Source organism: Apium graveolens, chromosome 9, assembly GCF_009905375.1.
Source record: "Apium graveolens cultivar Ventura chromosome 9, ASM990537v1, whole genome shotgun sequence".
NCBI classification, from domain to species: domain Eukaryota; kingdom Viridiplantae; phylum Streptophyta; class Magnoliopsida; order Apiales; family Apiaceae; genus Apium; species Apium graveolens.
The window spans coordinates 114,208,321-114,226,374 of NC_133655.1; the positions used below are offsets into that span (position 1 = coordinate 114,208,321).

General features: G+C 43.0%; 1 protein-coding gene across 1 annotated transcript; it reads left to right on the forward strand.

The window, feature by feature from the left end:
• Positions 1-10,944: 10,944 nt before the first annotated feature.
• On the forward strand, positions 10,945-11,418 carry LOC141685504 (uncharacterized). Its single transcript, XM_074490598.1, has one exon. It carries the CDS (start codon positions 10,945-10,947, stop codon positions 11,416-11,418), a length of 474 nt encoding a protein of 157 aa, XP_074346699.1.
• Positions 11,419-18,054: the final 6,636 nt, after the last annotated feature.

Sequence of the window (18,054 nt, forward strand, 5' to 3'; positions counted from 1 at the left end):
ACGGCTATACCTGCGTCCACGGACTAGAGAAACAGCTGGTAGCGGAGGGTTATCCTTGGCCAGGGAGATGCCTTATCCATGAAGTCTCGAAGCCGCGGACGAGCCTTGGGCCTTTGTGGTTGGGCCTCATCGGCGGACATTCCTAAAGCTAGTAGAAGACGGTTTCCAGTAGGTTTCCTATTGGGCCTCGGGATAAGAAATCTAAGCCCATTAGGTTTCTTGTTCCCCAAGAACTACGTGGGCTTGATCCCCTATAAATAGGGGTACGTAGGCACATTGTAAGGGGTCAGGAGCGAGAGCACAAAGGAGTCACCACTAACCCTAAACAATCTCAGCCCCCAATAATCAACAAACACTGTTCATCTTTTCCGACGAGTATTGTTCATCGGATCCACCGACTACTGCTCACGTTTCCGATAAAGAACCGCCATCACAGATCTTGTTTCCGGCTACTAACCTCAAGTTTTGTTGTTCCCAAATTCCCCCGTCAACAAATTGGCGCTAGAAGGAGGGGCCTAACAAGATCTACATCTGGGAGGAAGGATGTCTCAATATCACGATGGAGGTTTTTACGATGGAAGTTCTGAAGAAGATTCCGATCATGGCTATGAATATGAACCCTACGTTCCGCCAATGACTGACCGTCCCACACCGGACGTTGGAGGACAGCCGCCTGTGCTCATCAGCAACGCTGACTTGTTGGAACAACTGTATCGCATGGGCGATGCTTTGAATGGTTTCGATTCAAGGTTAAGTACCGTGGAACGACGCAAGGGTAGGAGAGGTCTTCGCCACAACCGAGCGGCTCAGGCACCTGGAAAAGCACCCATGACAGACAGGGATGTCTCGGCCGGCCATGGCCACAGTGAAAGAGGGCGCGTGCCGATAACCCCGCGATGCCTGTACTATTCTAATGACACGTCCCCGATCGTTGAGCTAGTGGAAGAAGATGCTGATGGACGGGAAATTCTGCGAACAGATAACCGGGGAGCCACCCATCCACACCGTTCTGGACGTAGTCTCGAGGAACGCCGGCAGGCGGAGTCAATACCGGAGAATCAGCCACGAGGCTTCGCAGCTCTGAAAGATCGCTTGGGGATTCGCTTGGGCGATGACGATTTGAGAATGGTGTTACTTGAATGGCAGAGAGAAGCTGATCACGGAGATGTGATGCCCCATGATACAACGCGTGTGCCCCTGAATTCCCAGGAAAATCGGGAGCGGCACCGCGATCTAACGCGTGTGCCCCTGAATTCCCAGGATAATCGGGAGCGGCACCGCGATCCAACGCGTGTGCCCCTGAATTCCCAGGATAATCGGGAGCGGCACCGCGATCCAACGCGTGTGCCCCCGAATCCCCAGGAAAATCAGGAGCGGCACCGCGATCATGGACGTGGGTATGGAAACGATCGATGGAGAAGGCCTCAATGGAGGGGAAGAGGTGGAGGCCGAGGCAGATATTTAGACGGATACCGTCGTGACAATTACCGCAGACACCTCGATTCCCGCTGGAATAACCAAGCAGATGGCTATGATTATGTGGAACATGATGACCCCAGGAATATAGAAAACTATGACCGCGGTACGGTTTGAGGCCGCGGCCAAGGTGGAGAAGAGAATCAAGGGAGAAATCAGGGACGAAATCTTGAAATAATTGTAATACCTGAAGATGTCCAGAATACAAACCAGCAGCAAGCCCCTCCCGGGGGGAATCAAGTGGAAATACCTCCATTGCAACCCCAAGGTTCACAGACTCAAATGCAGACCATTCCCGGCGTGGGAACTTTTAATGTAGGAGATCTGAAAAGGCTACTTAACCATCTCGAAGGCAGGGTGGCGGCTACAGCTGAAATCCCGTCCCCATTCTCGGCAGCAGTAAGGGATGCGCAATTGCCGGCCGGGTATCGCAACACTACCAGCGATCTCCGCTTCCACGGAAACTCAGATCCGGTGGAATTCCTGGGTTATTTTAATATAGAGATGGATGTGTACCAAGTCTTGGACTTGGCTCGATGTCATCTCTTGGCGGCAACCTTTAGAGAAAGCGCCCAGCAGTGGTTTCAAAAGCTCGGGCCAGGAGTGATCACCTCGTGGGATCAGATGAAGAATTTGTTCTTAACTAAGTTCCAAGCCGCGGTGAGATACGCTCCCTCTGTCACAACTCTTGCCAATGTTAGGCAAAGAGAAAATGAAAGTTTAACATCGTACTTTAAAAGGTTCAACGCCGAGTCTACTAGCGTGAGGGGGGCCTCAGACGAAGCCCTAAAGAGTTTCCTGATCGCAGGATTAAGGGTTGGTTCAAATTTTTGGAAGCACTTGCAAGGGAAAGATCCGGCCACTCTCGCAGATGTCTTCGCTTTGGCAGAATCCTTTAAAGCTATAGAACAATCTTTGGCAGATGTACAACCAACTTCACAGTCGAGTCAAAGAAACAAAGGAAGGAAGAGGGATAGGTCACCAAGCCCAAGATACCGAAGGAATAGTCGAAGCCCAGACCGGATAAATACAACAAGCACAAGGAGGGGATGGAGCCCTCCCTCAAACTATGACTACAAGACAAGCCGGTACACACCTTTGGTCGCATCTATCGACCATATCTATGAGGTAAACAGAAATAAAGGGCTATTTAGGAAACCTGAAGCTTTATCATCATGGCAAAGCAAAGACAAGAAAAAATATTGTGAATACCATGAATCATCTGGACATAACACGCACGAGTGCCGACATTTAAAAGACGAAATCGAAGCGCTTATCAAGGAAGGATACCTCGGAGAATGGGTAGTCAAGGAAGTAAGGAAGCACAAGGATGACAGGACAAGGGAAGAGGAAAGACGAGCCCCACGCGGGACAAACAATGATACCCCGGAGGAAAATAAATTTATCAGAGATGGCAGTATCCGAACAATCTACGGGGGAGATCCCGGAATGGAATGCAGCAACCGAGCCTTGGCAAAATACGCTAGGGAAGCCCGGTTTAGGCCTCTCACAGATATTCATAGGGTGGAAACCCGGCCACCCAAAGTGTTTAAAGGGGAGTCCATGGATATCACTTTCAGAGAAACAGATGCCCGATGGGTACATCACCCACACAATGATGCGTTGGTTATTTCCATCCAAATCGGTACAAAGAATGTCCATAGAGCCTTCGTGGACAATGGAAGCTCCGCAAACATCCTCTATTACAGCACCTTCAAGAAGATGGGACTACCTGATCAGGATATGTCGGGGGAAGACTCGTGGGTCTATGGTTTTTCAGGTGCAGGAGTTAGAGTCATGGGGTCAATTCGGCTCCCATGCACACTAGGGGAAAGCCCACTGTCGGTAACAAAGATGCTCGAATTTAAGGTTCTGAATCAGGAATCATCCCACAACGTGTTAATGGGACGACCTTTTCTACGGGAGATGAGAGTCATCACTTCAATTCATCACCTAACAATCAAATTTCCAACGCCAAATGGAGTGGGAAGTATCAGGTGTAATAACCCCAATTTTTGGAAATTTTTGAAACCCTTATGAATAGTGTTTTTGCTGAATGAGAAAACTTTTCATGCCACACTATGTAGGGGTTCTGTTATGGATATTCTAAGATCGTATTAGTATACCATAAAGTAAATAAGTGTATGTAAAGATCGTCAGAATCCAATTCCGAACACTTTGATTTTTCTCGAAAATCCACCAGATACCGAAAATATTGAGTATAAGGTAACATGATTAAAGGGATTTAAATTCAAGGATTATAAGAGAGGATTATAAAAAGGAATATAATGTATTGAGAAAGGTTAAGGGAACCCAAGTAATAAGATCCCGGGTACGATTCCTCAAACGATCAACGAGAAAGAGAGTTAAGCGAACCGTAAAACAAATAAACGTCCAAGGGGCAAGCACATGCAAGTAACATGAGAAGGAAGCTTCTAATATAAGCTAAAACATGTGGTTAGAAGCAAGGTGACATCATCACACCACAAGAATGAGACATGTGGCAAAGTAGTGATGCAAGCAATGACATAAGCAAGTGAAAACAAGATATTTAGCCAATAATTAACCACAACCATGCATTCTTTGCACAAATATCAAGGCAAGACAAGCAAGCAAAATCTCTCCCCCATTTCTTTCTTCTTCCATTCGGCCTTTTCAAGAAATAAAGAAATAGATTTTCAAAACTCAAGTTCTAGGCCATGGAAAATTACAAGGTTTGTTTCCTTGGATCCTATATTTCATAACTTAGTTATACCATGAGTTTAAGATCAAGATTCCATGGTTTGCATAGCTAATCCACTCATCAAAGATGATGATGAATAGTAGTGAATAGTAACTTACTTTGATTTTCTTGATTTTCATGAAAGCTTAAGGTTGATTAAGCATAGATCAAGGTTCCTAGAGGCTTGTTAGTGACTACCCACTCTCCAAGGAAGGTATAAACTCTTGAACCCTTAGTTTTAAGTTTGGTTTGTTTGGATGATAATAGTGCTTAGATGAATGGGTTTAGTTTGATGTTGATGGATGTTGGATTGTTGTTGAATTGGTGATGATTTGGTGTAGTTTAAACTTTGGAAATCGTTAGGTTATAGCCGTCGTAATGCCCGATTTTCTATAAACTGTTTTGTGATTAACTGTTGGACCCGAACACCCACTTCTATAAACTAACCACTTCCATGCTTAGATAGGTTATGTTTCAAGCTTCGTTTTGATATGTGGTTTGCTTGAATCCGATGTACGGTTTAGGAGAAACGACCGTTTTACGTAACGGTGTTTCGCGAACGAACCTTTACCCCTCGCCTTACTTTGAAACCTTGGTTAAGGCCCTTAAATGACTAATTGGAGCATGAAACATTTATGTAGAGTGTGTTAGGCAGTTGATAAGACACTCGCGAAAGAATCGCCTTAAAACTCGTAATGGGTAAATTATTAAAAATGGTGGAGCCGAGGGTACTCGAGCGACTTAAGTAAATCGTTAAGCGCAAAACGAGCGTTAGAGTCTGAGTCGGTTAGAGTATAGATTTACAACTGACTTTGGTTTAATTCCAACTTACTTGTTGCTTATAGGTTACCAGACTCGTCCCGAGCCATTCGTAACCCCCAGTCGCTCAGGCAAGTTTTCTACCCGTTATACTGTTGTTGTGATGTAAATATATGTATATGCATTATCTTGTGATATTGCATGATTGTTATTAGCAAATTTTGCGATATATTGGAGCATGCTGATATGGTATATATGCATGTCTGTTTCATAATCTGGTTATCTATATGTTGATTTCAATGCTTATAGTTGCATAATACCTATGCTAGAAATAAGCAAGTAGTTGCGTATACCCTTAGTATAGGGGATAAAAGGTGAACATATTTCTAAACCGGGAGTCGATGTTCCCGAGTATATTATATATATATATATATGGATATAGTTTTTAAAACTATTGATCGAATAAGGTTTATTCGATACCTTTATTTTACTTAATTGAATATTATTTTGAATATTCATTCGAGGGCTTATGACTCAGTTTATTTTATTATTTGAATATTATTTGAATATTCATTCGAGGGCTTATGACTCAGTTTATTTTATTATTTGAATATTATTTGAATATTCATTCGAGGGCTTATGACTCAGTTTATATTATTATTGAATATTACTTGGATATTCATTTGAGGATGTATGACTCCTTTATTTTATGAATATTATTTATAGTATTCATTCGAGGTATTATGACTCCGCTTATTACTTAATAATATTCTTTATTGTATTAAAGAATAAGGTGTCGATAATCAAACTTATTTTTGATTATTCAAATAAAGATATTACTTTCGTATAAGTATATCTTTGATTATTTGCTACTCGTTTCAAGTATAAGTTTTAATACTTCTACTTCAATTATTTTTATAAAGATTATTCTTTATGGGAATATTATTTAAATAATAATATTCAGATATTTTCTAATATATTGGGACTGATTTATTTTGTTAAATCAGCATCACTCCAAACATTCTTAAAAATGTTTTGCGAGTCTTCAAAATGATTTTTAAAAGTTAGAGCGGATCCCAAAACTCATTTTTATATTTAAGATCCTCCTTTCGAAGGGGATTTAAATACTCGCTCAAAACCTGAGGGATCCGGCTCTGTGGTGTGTTTTATATTCGCAATAAGGTTGCTGTCTTGATAAAAGAGTTTTTGATTACTTACCCAATACTCGGGAAGTAAAATTCTTGGAACAAGTTAATCCATTAACAGGCATCGCCTGGGAAATATCGGTGAGTTTTCCTTTCCAACTAGATACGACTTCTTGGTGGAGCCGTATCAACAAGTTTCTACTTGGGGAAAGGGGGGACGAGCTTTACGTTTCAGAGTCATGGATTTCATCTGAACTAGGAGTGGCGTAAGTGGTCGATTAGCGCCGGCCCAGCCTTATTATATTGGCCCAAATGGCCTGGAAGTTCCGCTAAGGCGGTCCATTCCTTAGGAGTTCAGTGTTCGGTTGACAAGTAAATCCGACAGGTTCTCCTCTACATGTAGAAAATGGTGGGGTTGCACTACTACGACTGATCATCGTAAGTAGTCTTCCTGGCGCGGTAAACTCCCGTAATGACTTCATCATCCAATTGGATATTTCTGCAACACTACCCAGAGCACTTCGATAGAAAGGCTACGGTTGGGCGATTGTTGAGTGTTGGCAGGGTCAAGTTTTCAAAATGATGTTTGCATCAAATGAAGTATCTCGTAACTTCATTTTATTTTGATGATATTTTAAAGATTTAATCTATTCAAATCTGGTCTTGTAGTCTCATCTATGTGATGAACTTTTGAACTAATTATAACTTGAACGGTGGTAGTTCAAGTAATATTTAGAAAAGATATAAGTATATTGGAGTATCTTGTAACTTTATCTTTTAAACTTATATCTAGTAAATGAGTATCTTACGAATGACAAAGACTTTCAGAAAAACATTGAGACAAGGTTAGATATATGAGATCACCTTGCAACGATATTTTTTATACAGTTATACACTGGGACTTTGTGTATATTATGCATGGAAGAGGACTTCCAATATTTTGAAAAGTATATATGTATATATATATACTGAATATTTTGTGACTTCATCGCATTAAGATATCAACTTGGTTCATTTCTTTTGACCAAGACTTTCATGAGTACTAAGAGAAGGCTCATATACTATTAATCATTATACATATTATTTTGGTGGGCTTGCTGCTCACCCTTGCTTTCTTCTTTCATCACACAACATCAGATAGACAAGATGAACCGGACCAAGCTCCCGATTCGCAAGAGGTTAGGAGACGTTCCGCAGTTTTCTAGAAGCACTGATGCCGCCATAGCTGAGGTAGGAACTACCAATAGGCTAGGCTTTCAACTTTTGATGTATCAGATTATGTATATTTATGAATTGTAATAATGGCAAAGAAATGTAAATTTATTCAGAAACCTGTTTAAGGTGTATTGGCATATAATTGTGGAATAAAATGACTTGTGGTTATTTTTGGATGTTCATCTCTGAGACTATAACGTGTGGTGTGTGTGTTTATTGTGGGGTCACAGTACAAAGTAGTTGAGTAATTATTAAGATTGGGTGTTATTAAGGGAAATGGAACTCGTGACAACCCGGATCCCCGACCCCGGATTTGGGGGTGTTACATCAGGGGTTCCCAATATGATTCGGTAGTGCTACAGGCAAGCAATGAAAGGGTTCAGAAAAGACTCCCACGCCGATGATACTCCGGACGTGGATCGAGAGAAAAGCATTGAGCAACCAACCGAGGAAATCCGAGTCCACTATTATGTTGAGCAAGAAGAAGAACATCCCTCTGAGTTGCCCTCGACAATGTTGTACCTGGAAGACACAATCAGAATTGAGATGTTGGAAGAAGAAGAGGAGGCGATGTATACCATAGTCCAAGAAGATTTCCATGGGGAACGTTTAGAAGGAAGATTCGGTGTCTTGCAAAGCCTCGAACAGGGTGACGTCATTCCTCTTGCAGAAGCACCCCCGCCCGCAAAATATACTGAAAAAATTGATAACTCTACTACGCAAGGCACACCTCCTGAAGGGAATGCACCCTCTCGACAAGATCAGGAGATCTATAATCCCCTTGACTTGGATCCCCGGATACCAATGCCGGCGGAAAAGATGGGGCCAGCAGAAGATACGATCGAGATCCCCGTTGATGAAAAAGACCCGAGTAAGGTTCTGAGAATAGGGTCCCAATTGACACCAAGGTTAAAGGAAGGTCTGTCAATATTTCTGTTAGAAAACCTTGATGTATTTGCATGGAGCCATTCTGATATGGTGGGGATTGATCCAGAAATAATGTGCCATCGATTGAATATCGACCCCAAGCATAAAGGGGTTCGACAAAAACGAAGGGCCGTAAGTGGAGAAAGAGCTATAGCCCTAGCAGAAGAAGTAGAAAGGCTCCTAGACGTCGGACTAATTTGAGAATCTTTTTACCCAGAATGGCTAGCAAATCCGGTATTGGTAAAAAAGCCCAACGGCAAATGGAGAACGTGCGTGGACTTCACCGACCTAAATAAAGCATGCCCAAAAGATAGTTTTCCCCTACCAAGAATTGATCAGTTGGTCGACGCCACGGCGGGGCATGCCCTGCTCAGCTTCATGGACGCATATTCCGGGTATAACCAGATCCTTATGTATGAGCCTGACCAGGAGCACACCTCTTTCATCACTGATAGAGGGCTCTACTGCTATATTGGAATGCCATTTGGTCTGATCAACACTGGTGCCACTTACCAAAGGTTGGTAAACAAAATGTTCAAGAAGCAGATTGGGAAGACTATGGAAGTGTATGTGGATGACATGCTCGTGAAATCGAAAAGGGCGGAAGACCACGTCGCCGACTTAACTGAAATGTTCCATATCCTGAGAAAATATAGGATGAAACTAAACCCGCAGAAATGCGTGTTCGGCGTAGAATCGGGAAAATTCTTGGGATTCATGGTCAATAACCGGGGGATTGAGGCCAACCCGGCAAAAATAAAAGCTCTGTTAGACATGAAATCCCCCACCAGTGTCAAACAGGTACAGAGTCTAACAGGAAGGATTGCAGCCCTGAATCGATTTGTGTCAAAGTCGTCGGATAGGTGCAAAGAATTCTTCAAAGCAATCAAAGGGAGAGGGAAGGATTTTCTGTGGACCCCTAATTGTGAAGAAGCTTTTCTGAAAATCAAAGAACAACTGGGAAATCCGCCGATGTTGACCAAGCCAGAAGACAGAGAAACATTAATTCTATATTTGGCGGTGTCAGAATATTCCGTCAGTGCCGTCTTGGTAAAGGAAGAAGCAAGCTACCAGTGGCCTGTATACTATGTAAGCAAAAGGTTGTTGGATGCAGAAACCAGATATACCAACATGGAAAAATTAGTGTACGCTCTTATTCTTGCGGCACGAAAGCTAAGACCGTATTTTCAGGCTCACCGAATAGAAGTTCGCACCGCTTATCCGCTCCGGCAAATTTTACATAAACCCGAATCGTCGGGAAGAATGTTAAAATGGGCCATAGAGCTAGGGCAATTCGATTTGGAATATTGTCCACGCACAGCAATCAAAGGACAAGTGCTGGCCGATTTCGTACTTGAGTTTGATGAGGAAATTGATGATAAGGCCATAGTACCGGCAGAACCAACCTCGCAAGAAAGTCATCAGGACGAAAAGAAGCAGGAACTCCCCCACCCGTGGTGGACATTACATGTGGACGGGGCCGTAAACAACAGCGGGTCCGGTGCCGGGATAATCCTGATCACTCCGGAGGGGCACCGCTTGATGAGTGCTATTCATCTCAAATTTTATGCTACCAACAATGAGGCTGAGTATGAAGCCTTGATTAACGGTCTGAAGTTAGCTCTGGAGGTAGGGGCCGTGAATTTGATAGTTCGAAGTGATTCTGAATTAGTTGTCAATCAAGTCAACGGAGGATTCCAAGCCCGAGGACCGCAGACAGAGCTGTATATGAGATGTCCAAGACGCCTACTGGGAAAATTTTCAAGTGCCAGACTGGAAAGCGTTCCACGAGAAGAGAATAGTAATGCGGACGCTTTGGCAAAGATGGGGTCGCAGATGGATAGCGTCCAACTTGGACAAATCCCCTTGGGAATCCAGGAAGTTCCAAGTATCCCAGAGGTGGAGGTGTGTCAAATGCAAGAAATCCCAAAAGAAAACTAGATGACCCCCATCCATAACTATATTCAATCAGGGGCTGTACCGGAGGATAAACTACAGGCTCGACGTCTTCGGTACCAAGCTGCAAAGTATGTCGAGTATGACGGGGTACTATACAAGAGAGGATTTAACCAGCCACTGTTACGTTGTGTGGACAGGGAAGAAGGAAATTATATTCTCAGAGAGGTACATGAAGGGATTTGTGGAAATCACTCGGGGGGTGGTTCCTTAGCATTTAAAGTGCTCAGACAAGGGTACTACTGGCCGACTATGAGGGAGGATGCTTTCAATTTTGTCCGGGCCTGTGATCACTGCCAACGGTTTGCCAACTATTCCAACATCCCGACAACCACCATTACCTCATTAACAAGTCCCTGGCCTTTTGCCATGTGGGGGATTGATCTCATTGGAGAGTTACCCAAAGCAAAGGGGGGTGTGAAATACGCTGTGGTGGCTGTGGACTACTTCACCAAATGGGCAGAGGCCATGCCATTAGCCACGATCACGGCAAAAAAGATAAGGGATTTTATGTTCAACTCCATAGTATGCAGGTTTGGTATTCCTTACAAGCTCATTTCAGACAATGGGAAACAATTTGATAGTAAGGAGTTAAGGAAGCTTTGTGAAGACCTAAAGATTAAAAAAGACTTCGCCGCGGTTTATCATCCGTAGAGTAATGGTCAGACAGAAGCCATAAACAAAATCATAAAGCATACCTTGAAGGCTAAGTTGGAAGAAAAGAAGGGAGACTGGCCAGAAGAAATGCCCATGATCCTCTGGTCTTACAATACGACTCCTAGAACGACTATAGGGGAAACCCCATTTCTACTAACTTATGGATATGAGGCCATGGTTCCCGTGGAGGTAGGAGCTGGATCCCTCCGGAGAGATGTCTTTGTTGAGGAAGATGCAGAAGTTTACCAGAGGCTTCACTTGGATTTGCTAGATGAAGCCAGAACGAACTCTCAATTAAAGCTTGCTGCATACCAGCAGAGGGTCGCAAGGTATTTCAATAAAAGGGTTAAATCTGTACCATTCAAGGTTGGGGATCTTGTGTTGCGAAAGGTTATGCCTAATACTAAGATAGCTCAACACGGGGTGCTTGGGGCTAATTGGGAAGGACCGTACAAGGTCAAAGCTATACTCTGGAAGGGAACCTATCGCCTAGAAGACCTGGATGGTAAACTTATTCCTCGAGCATGGAATGCAGAACATCTACGAAAGTATTATCAGTAGGGTGTGGCTGTGCCCCCTTATTTTCTAATTTGATTCTCATGTAATAGGCTAGTAGCAAATAAATTCCTTCTAGCCTAGGGGTAGTACATGTGACTGCGAACCCTGGAACTAGCAGAAGGAAGAATTTGTTTTTCAAATAACTTCCCCATAGAGCATAGTAGCCATGGGACTGGTGTAATTTGAACACTAGAGCGCATTATCAATCAAAAGGAAAAGTTACTTCAAATTGTTTTATCTGCCTAACATGAAATTACTCATTTGAAAAACATCCGAGGCGCGCCCTATATTGAGGCGCGCCCTGTCTAGTAATTGTTGATTCATAATCAAGATTAAATACAGTGTACGAGGGTGAAAGGAATAAGTGTTCATGGCCATCAAAATAAGCTAAGCTCCCTAGGTTAAGGCGCGCCCGTGGACTAATACTTGAGTAAAATATCGCAAAGGGATTACAAATAGGTGTTATTTGCAAATTCAAGAAATAAGGCGCACCCTATAGTCACAAAATCCATGGGAACGTAAAAAGGCCAAGTGAAAAATCGAAGTGCCTTAACAAAGTTTTTATAAAAAAGATATTAAGCCATGCAGAAAGTCACGATGCAAAAAGGAAAAGTAGCAACAAAACAAGTCATATAACTTTGCACATCATCAAAAGAGGGCTGGCTCCTTATAAGTATCTGAAATTTAAAGACTATAAATGATTAAGGCGCGCCTTGGGACTGGTCTGTTGGAGGAATAGATTGGAGGGGGACAGTTGGATCAACTTCAGGCGCGTCCTTGGAGAATTCCTCTTGAGGCGCGCCCTCCCTCTCTTCTTCTTCTTCTTCTTCTAATCCAATCTCTATCCTCCTTTCCTTGATTTCAGCAGCATGCTCTTTTTTGAATTCCACCATCTCAGCAACAGTCTCCTCCCCAAATTTCTCAAAGGAATAGTCAGGATCATTGGCCACAAAGCCCACCCTGTAAAAATGAAAACCATTGGCAAATGCTTCATCAGTCATTTCCCTCTTCTCATCAGGCCAGCCTGTTTTCTGTTGCTCTTCGAGGTACTCTATCCTCAGTTTGGCACCAACAAGCTCAGTATGGAGAGAGGTAGCCTTTTTGTTGGCAATCTCTAATTGAGAAGTGAGATTGGCCACCTCATCCTTGAGGAAAGAGATCTCAGAATCCTTAGCTTTGATGTCTTTGGCATGCAAGAAGTCTTTGTCTGTGAGGGTATTCTTCAGAATGTTGTTATCACCCTGCAGCCTCTCTAGGCGCGCCTTCTCCTCAAGTAATTTGTCCACCACTTGGGTGGAGTGGATGAACAGTTGGCAAGAAGCTTTTATAGAAGCACGGGCAGCATCTCCCAAATCCATAGCCTGCCACTGTTCCACTTCTTCATCTGAAACATGAAGGGCACCCATGGGGCCAAGAGCGCTGAAAGCAGTAGAAGAACCAGAAGGCGCGCCCTCTGTTCTATGTCTCTTGGGCGCGCCCTGTTTGTCTGTAAGGTCAATTACGGGCCGTTTTTGAACAGGTGTTGTTTGAGGAATGGGAGCTGAAGTGGGGACGGATGTCTGTGCTGCAGGAACATCTTTCTTCGACTTCGGCCTAGGCTTATCACCAGGGCGCGCCCCAAAGGATTTAGGGATTCTTGGAGGGGCCATTTCTGCACAAAACATGGGACATATTAGTTAAGCATGGCAGTTAAGTATATTGAGCAGGGCAAGGAATGTGGGTAAAAAATAAAAAAATAAAAATAAAAATAAAAAAATAATAATAATATTGACAAACATGTATAAAATGTTATGCCTAAGATGCAAAGGGCGCGCCCTGGAAGGTGGAGCTTAAATAAACAAAAATTTACATCTAGTGTGATTATTGAAGATGACAGAAGAAAAGGACGCGCCAATAGGATAAGGGCGCGCCTCTATATCCTACGGTTAGTTAACCTGAAGGATCCGGGCCTTGTAAAGAACCGTCCTCTGTTTCTTCTTCTTCTTCTTCTTCTTCTTCTTCTTCTTCAGCTTCTTCGCTACCTAAATCGATAACACGAGAAACAGGAGCACCTTTCCTAAATTTTACGTATTTGCACTTCACTCCTACTTGGTCAGAAAGAATCCCTACTCGCATCAAGTTGGATCGAGTAACTAAGGATTTTAAGTTCCACCTGTCAGAAGCCACTCTAAGGAGGGCTTCAGCTCGTTTTTTGGGCTCGCCTTTAAGGAGTTTTGAAGATGGTCTGTCTAGAAAAGTATAAGAATGAGAAAAGAAAGAAAAAATGTAAAAATAACATAAGGGAAAAGATAAAAAGGCGCGTCCTTACTTGGTGACTTGTTGAATCTTATCCTTATCCTGGGAACGTCATACAGGTAAAAAAAGTTCTCTTTCCAACCTTTCTCGTGGCTAAGCTTGCCAGAGGAGAAACCCTTCTTGTTATGCTGCTTATCCACCACCAAATAATAGTACCCGTGGTCAGACTTTCTTAGATTGAAAAAATAAGCAACTTCGGCCATGGACGGTTGGGGAAAACCCAAGTCCGTATAGAGGATGAACAAGGCCACGACGAACTTGTAGCTGTTGGGAGAAAGTTGGAGTGGAGCTACGTCATATAATTCTATCACTTCCCTAAGGAAGGGATGTAATGGCGCACCTATACCTAAAGACACCAGTTTGGGGCTGGTCACCATTCTGGGAATTTTAAAGTTTCTCCCATAATTGAAGATATGGGGCCGCATCATGCTCCAAGGGTGCGCCCATATGCCTTCCATGTCATAAAACTCCATGAGCCATCCTAGTTGTTCATCTGAACAAGCCGAAGACAGGCCCACGCAGAAAAGCTTCCCATGTTCCTTCCTGAAATGTTTCTTCACAGCTTCATTACACGATTCGAATTCGTCCCAATCAAAATCCAATTCGCTGTCAGAAACTTCCCAATATTGGAAGGGAATTGGAGAAGGCTCAGGAGAGGTGGAAAATTGAAAGGAGTCTTCATCAAAGAAGTTTTCTTCATCACGGAGTGGTGATACATTTGCTTCAGGCGCGCCCTCGTGAGTAGGAGAGGTAGGCGCGCCCTTTGGTCGCTGAGGAGATAGGCTTGGGGAAACAGCCTTGTAAAAAACCTTGGAAGGCCCAGCGTCTACATTAACCCCCCTTTCAACACCCCTATACCTGTCGGCATTTAAGCTCTCAAACCAATCATCATCGTCTAGCTCTGTACTAGTTGGGGCTGGAGACCTCTCTTTTTGGACTAATTTTTGTTTTCCGTGTCTACGAGATAAGGGAATGTTGTCCGTGGACGAGCTATCTGAAAAATCTGCCATTAAGGAACCCTTTTTGGAGTCTTGAAGAAGGCGCGCCACCCGGTTCAGGAATTCGGGAGTATGGTGAGCGTTTGGAAGCTGGGGGTTCAAGTAAGCGTTTGGAGGAGAATAGATTCCCAAGTTGGTAAGGAAATCCTTGAAGGGGTGAAAAGGAGAAGACGCGCCATCGTCTTCCAGCTGCCAAGAAAACCAAAAATGTTGAGGGCGCGCCCAATACGAAAGAACGAGATACAAAAATATGAAGGAAACAGAAAAGGTAGGGATAGACTTAAAGGAAGGGTAAGGCGAGTCATACACTATGAAGGCGCGCCCTATTCTGTCCTAAAATCTATAAAAGACTGGAAGATTGGATGACATTGGCGTGGCTTAAAGTAAAAGGAACGCGCCTCGTATCGATAAAGAGGCGCGCCTTATCATGGGACGTATATTTTTAATTTTGAGGATAAAACGGTTGGGATTCCTAGAAACATAAAATTAAAAGCTAGACCCCATGATTTCAGATCTAGAGCAACAAAATTTGAAAGTACAAGATATACATACACAGATACATACATCGTTTTGTGTTTATCATCAAGAACAATTAAGGAAGTTGAAGAGACAATGTAGCATGCAGTATTATTTGTGTGATGAAATCCCGAGAAGAAAGAAGATTTACATACCTTTTCAAATGGAGAAGACGTTGACTGGAAGAAATTGAGAATACGGTGACGGAGAAGGCCGATTCTGAGCAAGAGTTCGTCGCCGGAGTTGAAGTCTTTGGTGAAGAAAGAGAAAATGAAAAGGAAGGGGAAAGTGAAAGTGAAAGTAAAAATGAAAATGACTGACGGTGACTTGTATTTATAGGTGAAATTGACAGCTGTTAAAATAAATCACACCAATCACGTCAGGCACGATTTCCGAATAAATAGGGGAACCGTTTTAAAAATAATTAAAATTGAAGGACGCGCCCTCTTGAAGACGCGCCTCGTATAAATTAACTCAGTAACTAGAAATCCTGAATGCAAAATCCGAAACTTTAGGAATGCACACCCTTTTTAAGGCGCGCCTCATAAGTGTGATATTTGTGATGCGCAAAAATGGGAACTCTGAACAGATCAAGCCCTGTTGAGGGCGCGCCCCAGTAAGTAGTACTAGGGAATTGTTTATACAAATTTTGTTAAAGATAAAGAGGAATTCCAATCCCATTCTCAAATGACATATGGAATTTGGGGGGTAGTTGTTATGCCTAAATGTTGGTATAAACAATATTCAGATTAAGATCGATAAAATAGGTAAAATTGAAGGAGAAACGCCTAAAAACTAGGAAAAGATAAGATTAACTTTCCATAAACAGATGGCACGCCCTAAGAACGCGCTGCATTGGTTAAACAGTTGAGTGGCCCGTGACCGTTTTGCCTTAAAGGCGTGCCCTTGAACATGACGAGGCGCGTCCAATCGTTGAAAAAAGATAGACGAGTGGCTTAATTGGAGTCTGTCCTATAGTGAGCCTTAAGGCGCGCCCTAGGTAAGGAAGGCCCCTTGGGTGAATCATTTGGACATGATTACTTCGATATGTCCATACTGTGGCTTGGGCAGAATTAAAGTCAGCCCCAAAGATGAATAGTTTAGGGCGCGCCCTATGATGTAAAATGGTATGAGAAACCAAAAGCTGGTGATACAGGGCGGCGCCAACATACAGAGATGTTAGGGCGCGCCTTGAATTTCTACTTGGACATAAGTATAGCTTTTATGTGTTGATTAGGTGGATTCTCTAGAAGGCTCAAGGAAGATGGAGATTATTATTACTAACCTACTTGATGCAGGTACTCTATTGAGGAACTTCTTCCTGTAGCATATCTACAGGAAAGGCGGTGTCCGTGGTCAGAGACCTCCAGGGGTATGCCTGGACTGAAGGCCTCCTCCTGTAGTCAATGGGTGTCCTCATTGGGGATGTGGGGTGAAATCTGGTGTGTGCTTTGGGAGTTCTGTCTCTGTAGTCAACGGGTGTCCTCGTTGGGAGACTTCGGAGTATCCTGCACTTTGCACCCAAAAGCTTGGGATCACTTGTCCTGCAATCTGGTAAGGGCTCCTTATCGGGGGACAAGGATGCGTCCAACATTTGGGGTGAACCACGGCTATACCTGCGTCCACGGACTAGAGAAACAGCTGGTAGCAGAGGGTTATCCTTGGCCAGGGAGATGCCTTATCCGTGAAGTCTCGAAGCCGCGGATGAGCCTTGGGCCTTTGTGGTTTGGCCTCATCGGCGGACATTCCTAAAGCTAGTAGAAGACGGTTTCCAGTAGGTTTCCTATTGGGCCTCGGGATAAGAAATCTAAGCCCATTAGGTTTCTTGTTCCCCAAGAACTACGTGGGCTTGATCCCCTATAAATAGGGGTACGTAGGCACATTGTAAGGGGTCATGAGCGAGAGCACAAAGGAGCCACCACTAAACCTAAACAATCTCAGCCCCCAATAATCAACAAACACTGTTCATCTTTTCCGACGAGTACTGTTCATCAGATCCACCGACTAATGCTCACGTTTCCGATAAAGAACCGCCATCACAGATCTTATTTCCGGCTACTAACCTCAAGTTTTGTTGTTCCCAAATTCCTCCATCAACAATATGTTAAAGACCAAAAAGGGCTAATTGTAGTATGAAACATTTATGTAAAGTGTGTTAGGCAGTTGGTAAGACACTCGCGAAAGAATCACCTTAAAACTCGTAATGGTTAATTTATTAAAAATGGTGGAGCCGAGGGTACTCGAGCGACTTAAGAGAATCATTAAGCGCAAAGCGAGCGTTAGAGTCTAAATTGGTTAAAGTATAGATTTACAAGTGACTTTGGTTTAATTCCAACTTATATGTTGTTTATAGGTTACCAGACTCGTCCCAAGCCATTTATAACCCCCAGTCGCTCAGGCAAGTTTTCTACCCGTTATACTGTTGTTGTGATATAAATATATGTATATGCATTATCTTCTGATAAGTGCATGATTGTTATTAGCAAATTTTGCGATATATTGGAGCATGCTGATATGGTATATATGCATGTCTGTTTCGTAATCTGGTTATCTATCTGTTGATTTCAATGCTTATAGTTGCATAATACCTATGCTAGAGATAAGCAGTAGTTGCGTATACCCTTAGTATAGGGGACCCAAAGGTGAACATATTTCTAAACCGGGAGTCGATGTTCCCGAGTATATTATATATATATATATATATTTATATATATAGGGATATAGTTTTCAAAACTATTGATCGAATAAGGTTTATTCGATAACTTTATTTTATTTAATGAATATTATTTGAATATTCATTCGAGGACTTATGACTCTGTTTATTCTATTT